Raw genomic sequence first — 19,698 nt, 5'->3', positions numbered from 1 at the left:
GGGATTTATGGCAATATAACGAACCCTTAGTACACATTACACCCTCTCAGTGAAGCCATGTGTGTGTGTCCATGTGTTTTGAAAGAAAGCTTGAGTTATACACTTCAACAGGATGACAGTAACTTCATAAAACATGCTTTTTTGTTTGCCAATTTTACCGACAATCTTTTTCAACTGAAGCATCAACCGTCTCCCTGTTGGAAGAAAATTTACCATTTCAATTTCCTGTTTCCTGTGGACAAAGAAATTGCCTCCCCAGACACCAGAATTTGATTAAGGCAATAAAAGGAACAATTTGCAGGCTACTCAGTTAGCGGAGATGAGACATTATGTTTGTGATCCAAGCTGTTATGAATGTGTATTACAACACAAATGAATTGAATTGAATGTTGTGCATGAATTTAAGTGTAACAAGGAGGAAATTGGAGAGGGGATATGAGAAGTAATGGATGGTGACTCACGTACTAAAAATATCAGGAAACAAATTTAAATCAATGTCTGAAAAATAGCCGTTTCATTGCTACTCATTAACACTGCTGTATGTTAAAACCTCTCTGTTTTGATTCCTGCTTGTGATTAAAAACTGATGCAACTGGTTTCATTTAACATAAAACTTACTCAGTTATACAGTAATTGTTCTCAGAAAGACTCGTGAGCACTAGTGGAAGCTAATGGGGACCCAAATGAAGAATAAATGATCCACATCTAGTATCATTTACCAGCTACTTCCTGACTATTTGTTGTTGTGAAACCATATTTTATTTCTGAGTTGTTGATTGAAAGGAAGAGCAACAGCAGTAGAAAAACATTGCAGTAAAAAGGAAAGCTTTGTACCACACTGACATCCACAACAGAATGAAAGACAGCTTCGGTCTAATGACCTTTTGTTCAACGATGCTTCGATTCGCAGCCAGTCCCAGATTAACTGAATGATGGACAAGTGTTGTCTCTCAACCTCCTGTTGGTCCCGAAGCTCAACTCTGTTGTTGTTTGAGAGCAGAGAAGGCTTGTGGTCAGAGCTGCCACTGAACACTTTGACTGTTAAACATATAATTTTGATGCACTCCAAATGTTTTTATTGGTTATTAGAGAAGTCCTGCTTTTGTAATCTACAGTGGACACACACAAGCTTTCTGATCAACGATGCCTCACTGATGTACTGTACTAATCTTCTTCATGGCCTGTACAGATGGTTACTCTCCCTTCAGTCTTGCTCACATGACTTTGTGAAGGCTTAACCAGCCCGGTCATGCTAAATGTCGTATGAATGGACACGGTAATTTGCAAGTTATTTTGTGTGCAATAAGAGCGCCATTCTTTGCTTTTTAGTGTGTCATTTTCACGCCATGTAGTCTGTACTGACTGCAATGTTAACGCATCCTCGTAAATATGCTACGCTCAGAGTTAGTGACGTAAAATAATAAGTGAGAAAGACCGCTTATGGCGGGCGGGGAGTCGATGGGTCCAATAAACACAGGACTTTCAAACAGGAGACCAGTGTTCATGTCCCAAAGTGCTGAGTTATTTTGAAGATACATTTAGTGACGTGTTTTCTGTAATGATGTTACATCTTTTCTGTATTTTACTTAGTATACGTACTTATTTTTTGTGTGTTTTTGTTGCCTAAAACTGCAGCCGTTTCCTTAGTTTTGGTGCAGGGCATAAAAATGACACACGAAAAGGCTTAAATGCATTCTCACGATATGCGGAAAGTCCTTGTTGTGATATTTATACGCCTTTCTGTGAGATCAGGTTGGCTTATCAGATGCCAAAACACTGCACAACAGTTTATGATATTATGAGGAAGAAGGATTTTTCTGCTTTGAAGAATTATCACAGCAGCAATCATTTTATATTTACTCACGTTGATCATGAGGTGAGCAGAAGAAATGCGTCATTCACATTGCAAAGTCTAATCCAGTAATGTCAGACCTGTCTCGTAAATATTACGTTCCCATACAACTAAACTGCATACTCAATTATTAATTGAAGGGAAACATATTTTGTCTTGGAATAGGTTTGACTTTGACGTACCACAAATACGTTTGTAATGATAGTCTGCAGAAGGCAGCAGCAAGTGACGTGGTATAATGAGAGACCCACAGAGCTTTGTTTCTTACAGTAATTGCCAAAAAAATGCAGGATAGACGTATGCATCAAGGATGTTTCAGAGAATACACTAAGCAAATATTATTTATTTTTTCTACCTCTTTACCGTCTTAAGTAGCGTGATGGCACAACTCTTTTAACTTATGGGAGTTTACCAGGAGTCCATTAGAGACCAGTTTTATAGAGGAAACGTTAAGTGCTTATTTGCCCCGTTTGGCTCTTAAAGACCCAGTTATGGATCCTGTACAGTAGATTTCTAAGAGTCAGAGAGAGACAGACCACGGGATACGACTGCAGGACTTGGTCATTTGGGAAATATGTGGCACGGTTCGTTTTAACTACCACACCGACCCTCTGGGCACCATTTACATTTCCGTTTGACCTCAAAAGAAACATTTAACTGGTGGATTTATCTGTAGGAACATATGATTCATTCAACAGTTCAATAAGCCCGTTATTCCCAGACAAGCAATCATTTCAAATGAATAATAATGATTGTAATGGTCAGAGTGCCCCGGTATTACAGTAATTACACAAAGGCACAGCTACGGCAGCTAAGAAAAGAAATAAGAATGGTTTGAGTTATTATTTGATTACAGGGAAGTAGAGGAGGAGAGGACGTACGAGGAGGTTGTTGGGAGGAAGAGTACTTCTTGAAAAGAGCATAGTGGAGATGGAGAGTTGCTGTTTCGCTTCAAGAAGAAGAAGAAGAAGAAGTGGTACTAGAGGTCTAAAATTTGTCTTCTCCCTCCCTCCTCCTGCAGTTCCAGCAGACGTCTGAGCACGCTCTGTTCTCCAGCTCGGTGGTCGACATCTTCACTCAGCTCAACCAGAGCTTTGAGATCATCAAGAAGCTGGACTGCCCCGACCCCGCGGTGGTGGGCCACTATAACCGACGCTTCGCCAAGGTCAGATCTCTAACTCAAGAACCTTGTTTACATCGGTTTCTGTTCTGTCTGTCTGGATTCTTTCACAACATTGACCCGCTAGCTGTACATTATCCCGCTTATTACACGGCTACTTACTTAAGAAATCAATAATTTAAAACATAAATGGTCCGCTAGAGTCCGACATCAGAACTGTGCCCTTAGTAACGGTCTGTTATACATACAGTAGCAACGGTCTGTTATACATAGCAACGGTCTTCTATAAAGAAATAACAGACCGTAGAACGGAAACAGTGTCCCTGTAATCCACAGAGCTAGAGCTGAAACCATTAATTGATTAATTTAAACAAGTAATTGCTGCTTTTCCTTGTGTTTCATTATAGTAAATTGAATATCTTTGGGTTTTAGATTGTTGGTCAAACTAAGTTGTGCCCCTAGCATTGCTACATAGATTATACGCTTCGCATCATATGGGTGCAAAAGCTCACACGAACATCGACAGAGGGCAAGTTGTACCCAGCATGCCGTTTGGCCGTTTCAGCCTCTCGAGACTTTTTAAAGATGATAGTTTTCAACATGTTCAGCCATTATTTATAAGTTTGAGCTCTTTCTTTACTAACTAATGAAGTGTGTTTCATCACTGACGCACAGATGAGTTTCGTCAAAACTTCTTCCTAGTGCAGTTTAAAATTGTGAGTCATCTCAAGAGCTTTCCCGACGTACTTCTCCTCTATCTGACTCTTCTTGACTCTTGATTCTTTTGTTCCTTTGAGACATTGTCTGATGAGTTTCATGTGTTTGTTTGCAGAGTGTGTACAGCGTGCTGCGTTTTGTTATTGAACCTTTGATGTCATATTTCTTTCTTCAAATTTAATTCAAGGCAGTAGCTTTTAGGCATAGCCATTAAATCTAACAAACCTCTCTCTGCAGAAGAGTGGTGCGCGCATATATTTCCGTGTGTGTGTGTGGTGTGATGGCTGGATCAATATGGGACTCATTAAATAAAGAATAGCTAATGTAAGCCATCACTCTGAGCTGTCCATCTCTCTGTCCCCAACCCTTGACTCCCTTTTCATTTTCTGCCACTCCACTCATGTTAATGGCTCTCTCTACCTTTTCATCTCCTCCCCGTCTTAGCTTGTTTTTCATCTACTCTTCTACCATCTTGTCCCTCCGTGAACTCTCCAACTTGTCTTTTCTTTGCCTTCAGATACTTTTCCATTTATATCTGCCTTTACTTCTATCTCCTTTCCATAGCTTCTCTCTTTGCCACCCTATAATTCCTTATTCTTATCCTCTCTTGCTCCTCTGCCTGCAGGCCAGCCGAGTTATAGTTCATTTTGGAAAAAGTATGAGTTGACAGTAAAAGACAGACAGCTGCAGAAGAAAAGGAATGAAGGGAGAGAAAGAGTCGTACAACGGGAGGAAACCGTACTAAGTGATGCAGTAATGTTTAATGCATGAGTTTAAGAGGGCCATCTGGCTGACTCAGCAGAAAGAAGGGAAATCTCTCACAGCGTGCCCCAGACACTGTGAGGTCACGGGGACACTTTTTATCATTTCCTGTCCCCAAGTTACCGAAAAATGAACTCGCTGAGTGATTTAAAAGTACCCTGAGGTCCGTTGTAAACAAACATGACATTCATTGTTTCTCACCAAAAGGCATCTTTTGTATCCGTAAAGGGTAACTTCGGTATTTTTCAACCTGGACCCAATTTTCCCATGTTTTTGTGGTAACTAATGAGGATAGCAATTTTTAAAATTGATCCAGTATTGATGGATAAAGCTGTAACGAGCTGCGAGGGCGAGTGAGCAGCGTCAGTGTAACGTTACATCCACTAAAAGCGTTTGTTTTTGCCACCGACAGGCTCAGATTGTTATTTTAAGTGTCTGACAGCTTTATGGAAAGGACCCTACAGAGGAATGAAATGGCTTTCTTACCTTTCTCTTAATCCGGTCTGTTTGTTATTGTGTCCAAGTCCCGCTCAAGGAGAAGTCTCGTTGGGAAATCTGAATATCCGTATAGAGAGGCGAAGTCCTGCCCCTTCCGGTGAACCACCATGGGACCTTATTTCAGAAAAAATATGAACGGTAGTCAACGGAGAGAAACAAATATTTTTTTTATCCCGTTTGAATTGTGCCATGAATCACACATATGATGTTTGTCAATTTAAAAGATAATTTCTCAAGTCAAGAAAGTCTCAGTTTGTCGTTGTGTCATTTAATTTTGTGGACTTCAGTGAACTGTGGACTTCCCGTTGCTGGTGTGAGTTCATTCCAGTAGGAAACACACAGACATCGTAGCTTCAGAGAGAGAGACGTCACTTACGCGACTTTTGGGCGTGTCGTCTTTCTAATTAAGTATTTTTACAGTCTTACAAGAAACTGAAACTTTCTTGACTTGCAAAATGATCTTTTAAATTGACAAACAATTCAACAAGCAATTCAAACGGGATCAAAAAATAATTTGTCCCTCATCGTTGATACATACGTACATATTTTTTCTGACATAAGGTCCCATGGTGGTCCACCGGAAGGGGAGGGACTTCACCTCTCTATACTCTGACATAATAAATAAGTGCGGCCGTCAAATTCATCCACATTCTGGAAACCATCTAAATATTCAGCCATGACAGTGAAAATCTTTTAGATAACACTAAGCTACGCTTTCTGTACTAAACAAACGTTTCCACTGTGGATGTATTCCACTATTCCACCGTCGTCTTCCAGCAACACGTCACCTCACCAGATTTCACAACGAGGCTTCATCAGACACTTCTAATAACAGTCATGAGCCATGGTTTTGGATGCTGCACAGTTTTGAAAAAAAAAAGAAGAGTTTTATCCTCCTGGCATTGAAAACAGCGCTTTGTTTAAATAGATATAGATAGAAACAGAATTGGCTTGTTGCGTGTAGAGCTATTAGCCAACATGGCTGAACAAAGTAAGGAGACGGTGCCTGGAGGAACTGCTCATCAAGAGATCCAAGAGGAAAAAGACGTCCCTTAAGTGCCGCCTACAGTCTTTGATTGGCAGGAGGGTCGCTGCGAAAACAAAAATCAGCACATAACACCTAGGATATGTTGCCAGATCAACAAACACTTAATACTGCTTGGTGCTTTCTGTAATCAGGCAGGATTACAGCAGTACCAACTAGTCACTCTGTCACTCCCAACAAATCCACTTTCATCCTGTGTAACTCTGGATAAACATAGTGGACTTGGCTGCTCACATGAAAACACTCATTTGTTTTATTCGTTCTGCTAGTTTGCTAAGTTTAAATTCCTGAACAGTAATAAATGAGAAAGAGTCAGACACACCTTACATATTGAATTATTAGGCCTGTGCATTACAAAGACAGGAAAGGAAAACATGATTTTAAATATCATGTAATTTTAAAGGGACTCTATGGAAGAATCAGAAATTGCTTGCTAACAGCGACACCTGTGGCCGTTGAGTCAACAAAAGTCAGCGTCCTGTTGCTCGCGCTTGTGCTCGCTCTACATAGACATGAACAAGCATCGCTCAAAACAGTGAGGCGAGACACGTCAGCTAAAACACAATATCACTATTTCACCTGCTTGGCAGTAATGTTAGCTGACAAAGTGGACTTTTGGTTTCACATGGACGTGGAGAGGAGGTCGTGTTGCTAAGGCTCTATCTGGTTGGTGTGGAGAGGAGGTCGTGTTGCTAAGGCTCTATCTGGTTGGCTTGGAGAGGAGGTCGTGTTGCTAAGGCTCTATCTGGTTGGTGTGGAGAGGAGGTCGTGTTGCTAAGGCTCTATCTGGTTGGCGTTGAGAGGAGGTTGTGTTGCTCTGGCTTTATCTGTTTGGCGACGCCGGGAAGCTGCTTGACATCCTCCTGGATCCACCTTCTCACATATGTTCACATTACATGTATTATTTTTTGTCATATAGATTGTCTATGTTGTATTTTCATTATGTTGTTACCCTGTAAACACAACATCTGTTGCACGTCTGTCTTCCTGGAAGGGGGATCCCTCCTCTGTTGCTCTTCCTGAGGTTTCTTCCATTTCTTTCCCTGTTAAAAGGGTTTTTTTTGGTAAGTTTTTCCTTATCCGATGAGAGGGTCTTACTGTAAAGGACAGAGGTCGTCGTATCCTGTAGAGATTGTAAAGCCCCCTGAGGCAAATTTGTGATTTGTGATTTTGGGCTACACAAATAAAATGAACTTGACTTGACACAAACAGGTTTCCTGGGTGAAAGTCCTGTGTTGAAACAACCTATTCATGGCAACCTCATCCCTATGTGGACGTCTGCAGACTATGATTATAAGCATATTTGTGAAGTCAATAACAATCGTAATCCAAGAGAAAGTACATTTCCCCCGATATGTAATTGATAATGGGCGGCTGTGGCTCAGAGGGTAGAGCAGGTTGTCCACCAATCGGAAGGTCGGTGGTTCGATCCCCGGCTGCTCCGGGTCACATGTCGATGTGTCCTTGAGCAAGACACTTAACCCCAAATTGCTCCCGGAGGCATAGCCATCGGTGTGTGAATGAGTATTTAGATTAAATCCTGATGGGCAAAGTTGGCACCTTAGTAGCCTCTGTCATCAGTGTATGAATGCGTGTGTGAATGGGTGAATACTGACATGTAGTGTAAAGCGCTTTGAGTGGTCGGAAGACTAGAAAAGCGCTATATAAGTCCAAGTCCATTTACCATCCAAGTCCATAATGCAGTTTTGTTCTATGGGAACGTCATTTTTAGGAGACAGGGCTGACTTAGTTACTTTCCACCACTGCATTTTAACGCTCAATCACAATTTGCATATGAAGACTTGTTCTGATTTGAAAATTTGAAAAACAAACCTTTTGATTTCAGGAAATCTTCACTACCAACAAACTGCCTGCAGCTCTTTTAGTAGAAGACAGAGAGACACACAGTTCAGCCGTCACAGAGTGAATATTTGATTTCAAACAGCAGCGCTCTCACCTGACCAAACAACTCAAACTAGAGGAGTAAATACGGGCGTTCAGGAGGTCCCACAGTAAACATGTCCTAAGTGTGTGTTATCTTGTGTCCACAGACGATCACCAAAGTGCTGCTGCAGTACTGTGCCCTGCTGGCCAAGAGCTACCCCTCCTACTGTGAGAAGGAGAAGATAGTGAGTACTGCTGCGTCGCCACTCTGCCACCACACTCTCAGCTCATCTCCCATTTGGAGGGAGACCAAGCACTTTGAAAGCTAGTACACTCTCTATGGAGTGGATTAATATTTTAGTTGCTGCTGCCCATTTCTGTAACTCTTTAACTTCCATCTCTGTTGTTTTCTCTTTCTTTGCTTCTTCCATCTTCCTGTCATCGATCTTTTTCCTGACTTTCATTTCATTTGCTCTTTTATCTTGACTTTTTGTCCTTTTTTCTTCACCACCTCTTGTCTCCCTCATCCATCATCCTCCAGCCCTGTGTGCTGATGAACAACATCCAGCAGATGAGGGTCCTGTTGGAGAAGATGTTCGAGTCGATGGGAGCAAAACAGGTGAGCAGCAACAGATGAAAACACTCACCTATAACACCTGTCCCGTACCGGCGGTTTTTAATCGAGGACCTGAGAGTTTTTCATTTCAACCCGCAGCCACTGATAAGGTCTCTCTCTTGGTTAAAGGTCAAAATGTCGAAATGAAAACTTGCAGCTCGTCTTTAAAGTACACGACTGGAATCTGCCAGCTTTCACTGTAACATTCTTTATCAACAAGGTGTTTTAAAATGGCTTTCCCCATCAGATTTTTGGGGAAAGTGTGATGTGATAGACAAACTCTGGTGTTACACACAGCGGGAGAGTTTCGAAAATGGAAAAAACTTGTGAAAAACACTCTAGGCTTTTTCTTGAAATGCTTTGAAATGCTGCTGGAGCAACTGGAGTCCTGTTGGTACTCGTACGTTCCAGCACATAGACAAATCTATTTGGGTCAACTCACCGTCCTCCAGGTGTGACCTTATTACTGTAATGGAAGCATTTTATATGTATTGGGTTCATCGGTCGCTACCAGGAGAAGTAGCAGAGTCATATGCATGCAGGAATCTTGCAAACCTGTAATTGTTTCAGCTTTTAATAGGATGAAACTTGGAAAAAGAAGAGGAGTGTTTTGTGTAAATGTGGAAACCTTGGAAACAGTTGAAAACATTATAATTTGTGTGGGAATAAATCTGCAGTATATATTCATCTTCAGTGATAAATTCCCCCTCTTTTATATTTCTCCTGCGACGTTCACTTGACTATTCAGCATTGCTTGAATTTAAAGGAACCTTGCTGATATATTTTTGTGATAATACTAGTGGAAGAAGCTCTATAATAATAGATTGTTTTAGTCATTTGTTTGCAGGTGAAGGTGCAAAAGGTGCAGCAGGTGTGTGTGCATGTGCATACATAGGCTGCAAGTTCATTTAAGTAAGGTGAGATGTGTCTTTCTGTCTCCAGTTAACCGCTGAGGAGGAGATGGTATGTCTCGCTTTCTTTTTTCTTGCCCTCACTCCCCTTCCCCCCCGTTGCTCCTGGAACACAAACATCCAAAATAAACAAGTTCATTAGAGTAACAACCCGCCCTGAACCTCTTGTTACCCAGAGTAGAGTGTACATGTCTGTTTTTAGGTTGATCCCAATTAAACAAGACATCAACTCCTCCTCCTCCTCCTCCTCCTCTTCCTTTGTAGACTCCCAGTTTTTACTCCCAGAAATAAACTTCCTCTCCACCTATAATACTGTTCTTTTCACTGCGGTGCTGCTTCTATCCCAAAGCTTGAGAACGAGGAGGAACCCGAGGAGGGAGACGAGGAGGTGGGTCAACCTGTCGCTCTGTTACAGCCTCAAACCTCATAGTTCAGTTTGGACTTTGTAGTGGTTTCAAACTGGTTCGACTTGTCACACACAGACACAGGTGTACATAATAAGATCAATCATAGCTGTCTTCCGTATGTGCCCCATTGTGCATGCTGGCTGGCTGTCATCGTTCATGTTATTGGGTACACCTGTGCTTCTCCTGCTACGTCAGGGGAAAATATTTGTTAGTTTAGGAGTTTCTGAAATCTAAAGAAATTCATCTTTACGATCAATTACTTTTCTTTTTAAGTATCAAATACACTGAATAGCCAAAGGTATGTCGACACCCAAATGTCAAATATGTAATTCCAAAATATGGGTGTTAATCTGCTGCTATAACAACCTCCACTCTACTGGGAAAGCTTTCCACAAGACCTTTTTAACCAGGCTGCAGGGTTTCAGCTCCCATTCAGCCACAACAACAGCATTAGTGAGCTCCGACACAACATCACAGTCGGCAATCCGGTTCATCCCCAAAGGTGTTGGATGGGGTTGAGGTCAGGACTTTGTGCAGACCGGTCAAGTTCTTCCACACCAAACTGAGAAAACCATTTCTTTACGGAGCTGGTTTTGAGATAAGCTATACTTTATTGTCTCACAGGGAAATTTGTCTTGGGCTCTAGGTCACTGCATCACACAACATACCAAAGTCACACTGTACATACACGCATATATATATATATATATACGGCATCGTCATGTTGAAACAGGAAAAAACATGAAACACATGATTGTTTAAATATGATTGTATGCTGTCACATTAACATTCAGTCTTTATTGTACTGTAACTAAGAGACCTATAGTCCAAAACAAAAATACACAATATGTGGACAGGGGTGTCCAAATACTTTTGGCTATATATTATAATGGTGATTCACATTGCTCGGCTTTTAGGGTGTTTTTAGACTGTCATTGAACTTAGTTTGAGCTTGCGGCTAGCGGAAATTCACAAGCAGTATTATCATTATCATAAATTAGTGTCACATTTAGTTTTAGTGGACACCAGCTTAATCTGAGAATGACACTAGCTGTGTCCTTACAGCACCTTAGCAGAGCAACAAGACTGTCTGTTTCTTCTTTTTCTTTATATAATCACATTTTCTTTGTCCTACATTTTATGTATTTTTTTCATTTTCATACCATTTCCACCAGGCTGTCACTGACAATGAAGGAGAGGATGACATGGTGGGTAGGCTGCATCAGCAAAAAACAAACATATAATTTCCTTAAAGGGACTGTTTGTAACTTTGTAAGCGTATAAATGTACCGGGTCGGGACACATGCGCGCTCGCGTGTGTTTGCTGTCTCTCCTCCTCTGCTTGCCTTCACTCAGACAGCACGCGTTCTCGCTCAGCTCGCTCCACCTCTAGACGTGAACGTGCGCTCACTCCACACTGCAGAAGAGTTAGTTTAGCTCTGAGAATATCTAGTGAATGTACAGTGGACGTACAGCTCCTCCAGACCAACAGAGGTTTTCCGTGTCTTGTGAAGTGACGGGGCTCTGCAGAGAGAAACGTTATCGTCTCCAACCGGGTGCCGGTGTCTTCACTGTTCCCTCCGGCTGCGGGCGGAGATGGTAACGTTACTCGCTGCGGAGCCCCACTGCCTTAGCCGGGGCTGAAGCGGCGGGGCTTAGGGCTGGAAACACTAGGATCAGCATTGATTCATGGAGAGACCTTTGTCTGGTCAGCTAACATTACTGCCAAGCAGCTGAAATATAGAGTGATATTGTGGTTTTAGCTGACGTGTATCGCCTCACTGTTTTGAGCGATGCTCATTCATGTCTATGTAGAGCAAGCAAGCGCGAGCCCGACGCTGACTTTCGTTGACTTAACGGCCACAGGTGTCGCTGTTAACAAGCATTTCTGAAAGTTACAAATAGTCCCTTTAAGTGTCCTTTATATCTTTTTTTCCTAATTCTTTTCGTCTCATCTCACCTTCTTTTCTAATTGTTTTTTGTTTGTTTTTTTCATTTCGACTGCAGTCTGGCTGCTCAGACTCAGAGGGATCTGAGGTAAGAGAGAATTAAAGAAGGAAAAACTGTCAATCAACGCAAAAATCATCCATAAAAAAAAGTTCTGTAACTTTCCTGAGATCTTGGACATTTTATATCACTATATCAATCTCAATAGTTGTTCGGAAGCTGAGAACTGGAGATTTCACACATTTTTAATATCTATTCATCTCTTTAAATTCTGAATTTGACTAGTTTTTATTGCTGGTTAATAAGTAGAGTAAACATCACTGAACCTCTACAGTTTGCAGCTGTATTTATAGGGTATTTGTAATAAAAAATATTGTCATTTGAAGTTAGTTTGGACTTGTGGCGAGCAGAAATTCACAACTGAATGTGTCATTATCGCATATTAGTGTCTGATTTTGTGAATATTGATTATTTGAGTAGATAGCAGCATAATCTGAGAATTACGTTGAGTCCTACTATGGCTGGGTCTTTATAAACGTCCTCACAACAATACATGTAGATAATTATTTTTTTTTAACCTTTATTTTACCAGGATGTTCCAGTTTAGATTTAAAATCCCATTTTTGAAGAGCCAAGACGGCAGCATAAAATGTTTCACATAAAAGAACAAACTTAAAACAAACTGGAAATTACATCAAACACTGAATTAGCAGTGTTCAGTAACATGACATTCAGTGGTCAAATACTCCTTAATCCTGTTTTTATAATCTTGCATGTTTATAAAATACACTAGTTTAAGATGACTCTGTAGCTCACACCAAGACGAGGGTGCAGAAACGATGATATGGAATAAAAATACAGCTTTTATTTCTATTTAAAGCCCCTGAAAACACGGTTTTATATCTTAACTATTTCTCAATAACATTAAATATTGATGACTAAATAAGAATAAAATCAAAATTGAATATCAGAAAAGAAAACACTCCAGAGATTAACCATCAAAAACTCAGCTAATCTGCTTCTTTATGGCCATTTGTGGTTTGATTATTTGATGGACAACGGCCTGGAAACAAGCACACATCTGTCATCAAGTTTTGATTTAAATATCAAACTGTCCAAGATCACAGGAAACATTTTAAATACATCTTTAAATGAGTTTTGCCTATATTATCAAGCGCCTATTATCCCTTTGAACTCCCCAGCTGCTTCTCCCTGAGCTCAGCTGATAAATCCCTCCATATCCCCGACGCCCAAACATCCATAAAGCCTCGGCTACCACACGCTAGCAAAGCTCTTAACATGTTTACAGCCTCCCTCCTCCACTGAGCGCTTAATAGACTCGACAGTGGGCTGCCAGACAATTGAATTTGATGGTGTGTAAAAATGTTGTATTTAGACGCCACTTAATGTCTTCTTGAGATGTCTCAGATTGTCAGCTGACGGTGGGGAGTCAGAGAGGAGGAGGAGGAGGAGGAGGAGGAGTCGAGTCTCGACTGCGCTGGTTAATGGAGAAACTTACTGGGATCTTAGCAGATGTTTAATGGGATGTTAGAGAGAAGATGCCCATACTGTTAAATGTGCTGCTGCTTCGTTATAGTTGAGGTCTTTGCAGGAGAGGATGTTTTGTGTCTCATATTATGTGTATAAAAACTGGTCTGAAAGCAGTGAAGTGTAAGCAAGTGTTTAAGCTTGTGTGAAAATATGTTTTCCTCTCTATAAGGACTTTTTATGTCTCTGCGCTGGAGATAGCTGTTGCCGGAAGCATTATGTTTTCCGGTTTGTCTATACGTACATACAGTACGTCTGTACGTTCGTCCCATTCTCGTGAACGTGATATCTCAGGAACGGCTGGAGTGAATTTCTTCAAATTTGGCACAAACGTCCACTTGGACTGAGTGGTCAAAGGTCACTGTGACCTCATAATACATGTTTTGGCCATAACTGAAGAATTCATATGCTAATTATGACAATTTCACACAAATGTCTAACAGGATAAAATGATGAAGTGATGCCATTTTGGACATTAGACATGGATGTAAACTGCAACTTGACTTAAATGGACTCTTTCTTTCTTTTTTTTATGTAATATTCCTTAAAGACTTCCTTCATGAAGGAGCTGTTTATTAAAGAGGAACCTCAAGATTCTTAATTAACATTAGAAGAACCCTGTGAACCCGCCTATGTAGGTGCAACTTACCATCTGAATAATGCACCCTTTGAATACTGCGCCAGACTTCAGACCAGGATTCTGTTGGTCAATGGTGCCATCGCTTTCTGCTGCCTCGAGACAGCAGTGCACCAACAAAGCACCTGACCACACCTCATTTTAAGACCAACACGCCCATGGGCGCACTGATTGGCGCAAGTATATTTGCTACTTACACAACGTGGATGTGAAAATGACAACTGCGTTGGTCTGAAATGACAGTTGCACTGCGCTGTGCGCCGCTTTGCACTGGGTGCAAGATAGGGCCCTCGGTGTTTTTATAAGTTGGTCTACAAGGCGGCTTTTTAGGTTTATTTTAGATAATGAATGAGTGAAAGTAAGGGTGAATATGCAGCATGGCTTAGGCTTAGCTTGGCTGGCATTATTTGGGTAATAAAATACTGGTATGTGTGCTCTGGTATTGTGCTTCTGGCTTCGGTAGATCCAATTCTAGACTTGACGGTGAATACATTTTTTGGAAAGTAAGAACATTTTGTCTGGTCTTTGCCTCGACAACAGGCTGTTTTTAAAGGAATACTTCACCCCCAAAATGACCATTTGTATATCAGTTACTCACCCTGTGTTACCTTGAATTCTTGAAGAAAATGTTGTTTTTCTCTCATGCCTCCACAGTGAACGGAGAATAAAAAAGAAATGGAATAAATGAATGATGAATTGAATTAAAGGGGGGCCGCGTTTATCAACAGCAAAACTATATCAAAACATCTGTTTACAAACTCTCACACAACTGGTGCAGTTTAATTCAAGTCTCATTTATCCAGTTGTACGCTCACTACTTCCCAAACACATGCATCTTTGCTAAAAACCTCCGTTCACCGTGGAGGCACGGGAGTTTTCTTCAAGAATTCAAGGTAACACCGGGTGAGTAATTGGTATACAAATGGTCATTTTGGGGGTGGAGTATTCCTTTAGGGTTTCAGGAGGTTGAAGGTCGAGGTTGCAATGGTTAGGGTTAGAGGTTATGGAAAGCATTATCTTAATGAAGGTCCTCACCAGTGCAACGGTTAGAGAGAGGGTGTGCTGTGTATTAATGAGGCTGTGAGGATAAACCTGTTCACAGTCACATTGTATGTCTCAGCTCACATATGAGGACAAAAAGCAGGTTCCCACAAGGTACATAGTTTGTTTTATGGTTTAGTCTTGGTTGTTTCCTCAGAGTGCTTATGTCTCTTTTAAATGTTTCTTGCTCTCATGCGTTGCTTCAATCATACAGCTGTTGACGGCGGGTTTTACGTCACATTTGTGGCCTTTTGATTCTCTCTGATTGTCAAGTGATTTTGATTTAAAGCTGAGCTCTTGTTGTGAAATATGTTGGATTTTGATTATTATTATTTTTTGCTAAAGGCATGATTGCTAATGCTGTCCTGCTTGTCCTATCCTGTCCTTTTCTATCTGCCCTGTCCTCTCCTGTCCTTACTTGTCCCGTCCGCCTTTAGGTTGACAACAAAGAGAAGGAGAACAAGGTTGGTTGGTTCAGGCCCAGAGACTAGAAGTGATGTGATGTTTGTTAACACACTTGAAATCAGGCCTTTGTGCAACCAGGACTTTGTGTTTTGTGTGTTGTGCTGTATTTGTGAACTAGACTCACCTGCGTATGTTTATGTTCTGTTTTTACCTAAATGAAATCGAGTTTTTTTAGAATATTAAACTGCGAACCTCAACTACACAGTCAGTATCAAGTAGAACAGAAGTTAGAAGACCAATTCCTGCTCTCATGTTTACCAACTCAGCCGATCTGACGCCAAAAATAGAGAAGAATCAAATTTTGGTCAATCAAACTTTTTGAAGCTTTAACTTGTCACTTCCTTTAGGCCGATAATTTATCCCACCAGTGACCATATTCACCTTATATTAATTTAATTTAGGAATATAAGTTGAATCTATTGTAAGTTTTTGCAGGCTGTTGTTATACACCTTTTTTAGCTATACCTACGAAAAGTAATACACTGTAATTCATATATATATATCCCACAAAACTATTTCATATTTAGGTATCTCAGGAAATATAACGACAAACACCACATAGGGAGGAAGTCGGCGTGAATAGGTGGGTCAAAAAACACCAGACTTGCTCCGTGTGAAACTTCTGTACTTAGGTGACGCCACTTCCAGAGTTATTTCAACCCAAACCACGATCTTTTCCTAAACCTATCCAAATTAACCTTAGCCAAATTGTTTCCTGTGAAGACAAAAGGTAATTCTGAAAAGACTGTATGCATGTTATGAGCGGAAACTGACACGTGTTGCTGGATATGTTGAGGGAAAACGCACAAAAAATGAGGAATAACTTTTCGTAGTATATTATACGAACCGTTGTATGAGGATATGTTGGTTTGTGGGGTGATTCATTTTGTGATTTGCTCTGATAAGACGTGTATAGTATTGTATAAAAATATTGCCTGGTGCAGCTTTAATCACTGATCTTGTGTAGAATATTAGAAGAATATTAAGTTGATATATTACAGCGACATCACATGTGAAACTGTAGATGTTGTATTCGCTCTGACTTGAAGACAAGAAGGTCCCTGTGGTCTGTCACTGGTAAACTAAATCCCTGTCCTCTAATGGACAAAGTCCAGTCAGTTTGTCACCTGATGATGATGCAGATCAGCATATTGCTGTAACATTAAATGCTTGTTTCCACCAGACGTCTCTTTCTTCAGCTAGCAGCACTAAAGAGATGCTTCAGGGAAATGCTGCGTGCTACATGACGCCTGCTGGTTCTCTGGTTGAAGTCGGGATCAAAAGCTTGAGATATTTTAAACTTTCGGTACTAAAAAGAAAATCCTCTCGCAAAAAACATGAAGACAAGAAAGAGAAAAACTTAGATACTCTTAATAAACTAGAGTTCTGTTAGTTATGTAACTTTTTACTGGAAGTAGACGTTTCAGATTGTGCCTACAGTAAGTCATTTGCCATCTGTCCTCCTGTAGGACGAGTCCTCAGACTATGATGACAGTGAGGAGGAGCAGGAGAAGGTTTGCTTTCATTAAAATAGCTTCCTCCAACATTTCCATAACTCACTTCTCTCCTCCTGCCGGCTGTCATCTCAGAGCTGACTGAAACCCTCACATGTAGTTGACTAGAACCTCCATTCTCCGTGCTGTTCTCATGTGAGACGGTGTCTAAGATTGTGTGTGTTTGAGCGTCTTCACTGTCTCTGTTCATGTTCCCACATTTCCTTTCCGTCATCACCATTAACTTCATGTCTTCTCCATGTCTTCTATTTGTTGTTTTCTGTCTTTAACGTCTTTGTTTCATTCTTTTATTTGTCCGAAAGCTCGATAAGGAAAAGGTGAGCCATCAGCTATAGACCCCTCATATAGCTTTTAATATTCAATGTTTATTTTTATTTTTATTAACATTTATGTCATTTGTCTTTTTCTTTTCTATTTTCATCACAGTCTGAGTCCAAGAAGGAAAAGGTGTGTTTGCAACTAAACTGTGTGTGTGCAAACTAGTCATATTCTTTTAAGCATTCAGAGATGTGTGTGTCTGTGTGTGTGTGGTTGTCCAGCCTGATCGTGTGGGAAGATTTTGTATTACTAATAAAAAATTAATTTTTTATCGCTATATATACAAAAATTGCATACCATGTGCACACTTCTTTCAGTAAATTAGCTAAACGACACCTAAACCCAACCATAAGGCTGCTATAATAGATGTTTTTATAATAACAATATATCAAATAACGTGAAAACAATGTGAATGGGGCTCATAGTGATGAACGGACAGAGAATTATCACCTGAATCTGCAGCTCTATAGAGAGCTTTAGCTCGTTGTTTAACTGTCCGACCCAAAACTGTACAGCAGACAGACACAGTTAGAGACTAGCTGGTGAACAAAGTGGAGCATTGAGCAGCTAAAGAGACAGATATTTCCTTCAGGAGTTGGTAGAGACCAAAAGCAGAGCTAAAAGAGAGTAAATATTAGACTTCATCAGGCGGACACAAACAAGACTCCACATTAATGATAACGTTGCTCCGTTACTGCTGGATGTGTAGTATCCAGTTCCCTTTATCAACTCAAAAGGTGATGATATGTCAATAGCCGTGTTTCCATTCACATATTTTTATGCACATTTTTGAAGAATCGCATTAGAAAAGCTGAACGGAAACAAAAATAAAAATCGATAAAACTTCGTCAATTGCAAAAAAACGTTTTTACGCTCGCTTGAGGTGGTTTTTGCCTTCGTCGAAAAAGAGTTGATGCACTAAATGGATGGAAACGCCTTTGCCGAATAAATTCTGACATCGTGAACATTTAACTCACGTTGACTGATCAGCTGTTTTCTGCTGTCAGCGTCTTCTCGGATATATATTTATATTGTCTTCGTCTCCAAACAGCATGAAACATGACCAATATTAGCTGACATGAAAGAACAATTGAAACAATTCCTGAAGACCTCTCTCCATTATTCTCTCGTAGATGGTTAGATGACTTGTTTTGTTTCCGTTTCGCAACCTCTACTTCTTCTTCTACTCTGTTTACTGGAGGAGCACAGCCTTGCATCGCCTATAGCTCCAACTTATGACCAAACTACACTGTAGACAACAAACCAAATTTAATTGTTCCAAACCAGTTGATGGAAACGTGCGTGGTTCGCATTTCTTTTTTGCAACATTTCAAAAGTTCGGATGGAAACACAGCTATAGTTCACAGCATTCACAGCGTGTTGCAGCTGATCCCCAAGGGCGAAAAACAAAATCAGTTATTATTGCAGGTTTAACCAAAACAATTTACCTTCATTTTAACCTGATAAAACTAAGACAAAACTTTGGATGGCATTTTTTTAATAAGAAAACCAAAAAATAGGGCTGACACTTTGCGCAGGATGTGAGCCAAAATGTTGTAGGATATGTATGAACAGGAGTTAAATGTCATTACAAAACTGTAGGAGGCCGGAGCTTGTGTGCTCCCTCCTCAGGAAGGCAGTTAGAGTTAATAATGACGAGGACCCTATTGTGAGAGGTAAAAAAAATTGGGCGAACAAAAGAAAAATTACAGAAAAACGCAGTTAAAAAGTGCCTTAATAGTGCTCCAAAGTAGTCACTGCTGGACCTGAAATGAACAGTATAGTCTGACAGAGAAATAGCACTAAACTGGTTAAGGTGAGGGATGGACATACAGTATTATGAGCCATTATGTGAACAAGAGTAGGTTTTCCTTTCAACTATTTTCACATTAGGTGAACACCTTCAGGTGCAGAAAGGAGCAGGTCATTAGTGAAATGATTTGGTGATTGGAAGGAGATCGTATTAAAGTCCCAGGGGGTCGGCTTCCAGTGCGTCTGGTGTTAACACCAGTGTTGATCCGTGTTCAAAGTGGTTTGATAATGTTTATCTGAAGGTCTAAATCCTGTGCGTGCTTCATGCATAACGCTGTCAGAAAAACAACTTGTACTCTTAAAATATCAAGGCTTGTTTTTAGCTAAGTCTTTATCACCTCTCAGAGGGGGACGTGAGCCTCCGAGCTGGATACAAAACCTGAGAATCAGCAAAACTGGACCTAAGAGGGGTCTCACCTGAAGGCCACAATAAGCTTTATTAATATGTGAGTCACTGTCTGGAGGGACTAAAGGCTAACGGAAAAGGTGAACCTCATAATGGTGCGTCTGTTATGATGTAAGCGTGTGAATGAATGCGTCTTTATACTGTTGCTTCTAGCATGTAAGCGTCGCTCACTCACACAAATGTGTGTCTCTGCAGGCT

General features: G+C 40.6%; 1 protein-coding gene across 2 annotated transcripts in view; it reads left to right on the top strand.

The window, feature by feature from the left end:
- The window catches only part of LOC141769901 (protein unc-13 homolog B-like), a 108,025-nt gene that overhangs the window by 65,539 nt on the left and 22,788 nt on the right, over positions 1 to 19,698 (top strand). For both annotated transcript variants that reach the window (XM_074639412.1, XM_074639411.1), the window contains 3 exons: positions 2,874 to 3,017; positions 8,046 to 8,123; positions 8,420 to 8,497. In XM_074639412.1, coding sequence (XP_074495513.1) covers positions 2,874 to 3,017; positions 8,046 to 8,123; positions 8,420 to 8,497 — 300 coding nt within the window. The remainder of the gene's footprint in view (positions 1 to 2,873; positions 3,018 to 8,045; positions 8,124 to 8,419; positions 8,498 to 19,698) is intronic.

This window comes from Sebastes fasciatus, chromosome 6 (genome assembly GCF_043250625.1).
Source record: "Sebastes fasciatus isolate fSebFas1 chromosome 6, fSebFas1.pri, whole genome shotgun sequence".
Classification (NCBI taxonomy): domain Eukaryota; kingdom Metazoa; phylum Chordata; class Actinopteri; order Perciformes; family Sebastidae; genus Sebastes; species Sebastes fasciatus.
The sequence above is the reverse complement of the archived record's forward strand: the minus strand, read 5'-3'. Positions and strand labels throughout refer to the sequence as shown.